Genomic DNA, 3,108 nt, shown 5'->3' with positions numbered 1-3,108 from the left:
CGATCCGATCACATGGATTGGCTGGAAATGTTTCTCTTTATGTATAGATGATGCTGTTCCCACTGGCTCTACTTCAGCAGTCCGGCCCGGCCCGGCTCGGCCCGGCTCTGTAGCAGAGTGACGCCTCCTAGCTGTGGGGGGGGGGTATGGCGCCCCGCCTCCAGGCGCCATGTGCTGAGCTTCGTTACATGCGCCCATCGGTAGATGTTGTTTTTGTGAGACAGAAGAAGAAGAGACAGCTGAGCTATTTTTAGAGCCCGATTGTGATTTTCTGAGACTTCTAGAAAATGCACCACAGGAGGAAAGCTGCTGCGATGTGGTGAGGAGGAGCTGATCTCCGCCCTGCAGTGGGAGGAAAGCAGGTGGCTCAGGTGAACTAATGATGATTTTTATATGAAACTACTATAAAACTTGTAATAGAGCCGAATACACATGAGCTAATGTTAGCCAGGGTGTTGCAAATAACTTGAAAGTGTCAGAACTGCATGTTGGCGCCGCACATTCATAATATAGTCCGATGTGTTTCCAGATGGTGGTGAACTGCAGACCATCGTGGTTCGTCATGCAGCCTTCGGCTGCAGGACGTCTCATCAGTGTCCGTCTTCCGGCCTGCTGGTCAGTGTTTACCTTCAGGATGTCCAGAGACCTTCACCTTTCTGGAGCCCAATGTGCTGATGAAGCATTTCTGATTTAAAGAAAATGTGGCTGATGTTCTTACAGAGTTGGAGAGCACACCACTAGTACTTAGGACATATCTACTCTTCATCCAGCAGAGGAAGACCCTGGGGGTTTTCAGGTGACCTCTGACCTGTGGGTCCTGGTAGACGTCGGGGTCCAGGTGCAGACTCTGAGGGTACAGGGCGATGACGTCTCCCTTCCTGACGCCCACTGATCGGTTGGAGTCCAGCCGCAGACTGAAGTCCTCCTGGGCCACCCGGATGTTCATGGAGGCCGAGGACAGGCGGAGGCTCTCGCTGATGGCGCTCTCTGGGGATGGAGACGGCCCGTCATCCACCCGCTTCGCCACTGACCTGAACGTGAACTGGAACGTACCCAGAAAGATAAGCTTGTCCAGCTGCTCTTTGCTGAGCACGACGTCGCTGCTGGTGCTGAAGTCCACGCCGCCGTCCCGCAGGACGTCAACGATCTCCTGGCGGACCACCTTCATCGCCTCCGCCTGACTCACCAGGAAGTAGACGGCCCAGAAGGAAGCCGGAAGCGTGTTGCCCACTGACGCCCACAGGATAGCAAAGTGATGAGCTGGAGGACAGAAGACACAAAGAACTGAGACAAACCAGCTGAAAGTTCCTCCAGAACCACAAGTCTAGTCTGTCTGGAACCCAGGGAGGACGTTCTACAGAAACCCAGGGCCTCCTGACGGTCTGGATATCATCTATCGGGCCACCGTCGTCCTCCGGATCATCTACCAGCTTTATCGACGTCCTTCAGCTTGTCGTGCTGCTCAAACAGCTCCGCTCTCCTCCGGATGAACTGGGAAGTGTTGGTCCACCGGGACATGTGCTGTGGCAGGAAGTAGGAGATCAGCTTCTGGCGGATGGCCGGGGTCCGCCCCAGCAGCCAGATGGGAATCTGAGCAATGAGGAACGGGAACATGTTGTCAAACTTGTGGAAGTCGTTCCTCAGACGGTCCATCCCTCCGTGGCGGACGCCAGTCGTCGGTCTGCCATAGATGGTCAGGAAGGTGGCCTCAAACATGACGGAGCAGCAGAAGTCGTACAGGCTCCCTCTCCTCCAGTCACCGGCCCCGTTCAGGTGGTCCTGACGGAACACCAGCATCAGGTTACCCATCATGCTCTCTGTCAGAGGCGCCAGGTGGTCCCCCTGCAGCAGCTGGAAGGAGCGCCTGATCTGCTCCCAGAGGCCGGGGAAGGTGGCGCCGAGGACGGGAGGGTAGCCGAAGGTCAGAGGAGCCACCTTATCGGTGAACTCATGGAAGTCCAGCTGCCGGCCCTGCTTGATGATGCTGGGGTACAGCAGGGGGTCCATGATGAAGGTCATGTATTTACCTGCAGGAGACAGAAGGTCCTGTTAGCATCTCAGAACCGACCGACTGGGTTCTGGTGAAACTGAGTGAGGTCGTGCCATGGGACCCATCTGGAACAATCTGGACCAGAGGTCTTCATCACCGGGGTCCAAGGGGGTTTGTGGAGGTGCTGCATATTTAAAACATGATCCATGATGATCCACGGTGGGTCATCAGGGATCCAGCAGCTTCAGAACCCACCTGCGATCTGGACCGTGAACACGTCCCCATGCTTCCTCTTAAGTTCCTCCAGAAACTTGTGAGCGTCCTTCCCGAAGTCCAGAGCCTTCCCAACGAAGGGGATCCAGCCTTTCACCAGTGGCGGCTCGCCTGGTTTCCTGCAACCAAACATTCCCAGATCATTCCTCTGAATCAGACCGTGGTTGGATGCGAGCCCAGAGCCGCGTGGGAGGAGACAGCAGGCTGCAGCGGCTGTCTCCTCCCACGGTAACAAGTCACGGCGTGAACTCCGGACTTCTCGGAGTTCTGCTGCTGGAACCGGGACAGAGTGGCTCCACCCTTCATCCTCCTCTGATCCCATCGGAAAGCCAACACCTTTCCTGTTGCAGCTTCAGCCCAGGTTCTGATTCTGATCCAGTGCCTCAGCTGTTCCTTTCACATCCAGGTCCAGCAGTTCTGGATCAACACTTCTTTGGGTTTTGTGGTTGTTACAGAGCAGGTAGTGAGACCCGGTCCAGAGCGGGAACAGGACCGGACGCACCCCGCAGATTCCCCAGAGAATCCAGACAGAACCAGAACCTCAGCAGCAGGACAGGAAGTTCTGGTTCTGGTTCCATGAGGTGGACTTCAGACGAGCAGAGACGTGTCAGGAGGAGACGCTCTGCTTCCCCTGGAGGACACAAGGTGTCCATTCTGGGATCCAGAACCAGAACCAGAACCAGAACCAGCAGGTTGATCCAGAAGCAGCAAAAATTTTATCCGTCCAGAGATTTACAGTTTGAACTACTGCTGAAGGACTGAAGTACCGGGTGGTGTAGAACTAGATCATGTAAATCTAGGTGGTGTAGAACCAGGTGGTGTAGAACCAGGTGGTGTAGAACTAG

The 3,108-nt window shown here is 55.3% G+C and overlaps 1 protein-coding gene across 2 annotated transcripts in view; it reads right to left on the bottom strand.

The window, feature by feature from the left end:
* Positions 1-3,108, bottom strand: part of cyp7b1 (cytochrome P450, family 7, subfamily B, polypeptide 1) — an 8,547-nt gene that overhangs the window by 2,591 nt on the left and 2,848 nt on the right. The window contains exons 3-6 of one of the 2 annotated variants that reach the window (XM_008402646.2): positions 2,246-2,382; positions 1,428-2,027; positions 1,054-1,260; positions 809-987 (exon numbers count right to left, since the gene is read on the bottom strand). In XM_008402646.2, the coding sequence (XP_008400868.1) occupies positions 809-987; positions 1,054-1,260; positions 1,428-2,027; positions 2,246-2,382 (1,123 nt within the window). Of the gene's footprint in view, positions 1-808; positions 1,261-1,427; positions 2,028-2,245; positions 2,383-3,108 lie in introns of both variants that reach the window. The other variant, XM_008402645.2, reaches the window with a different exon arrangement.

This window comes from Poecilia reticulata, unplaced genomic scaffold, assembly GCF_000633615.1.
Source record: "Poecilia reticulata strain Guanapo unplaced genomic scaffold, Guppy_female_1.0+MT scaffold_249, whole genome shotgun sequence".
Lineage (NCBI taxonomy): Eukaryota > Metazoa > Chordata > Actinopteri > Cyprinodontiformes > Poeciliidae > Poecilia > Poecilia reticulata.
This window is presented reverse-complemented; position numbering and strand designations above follow the sequence as displayed.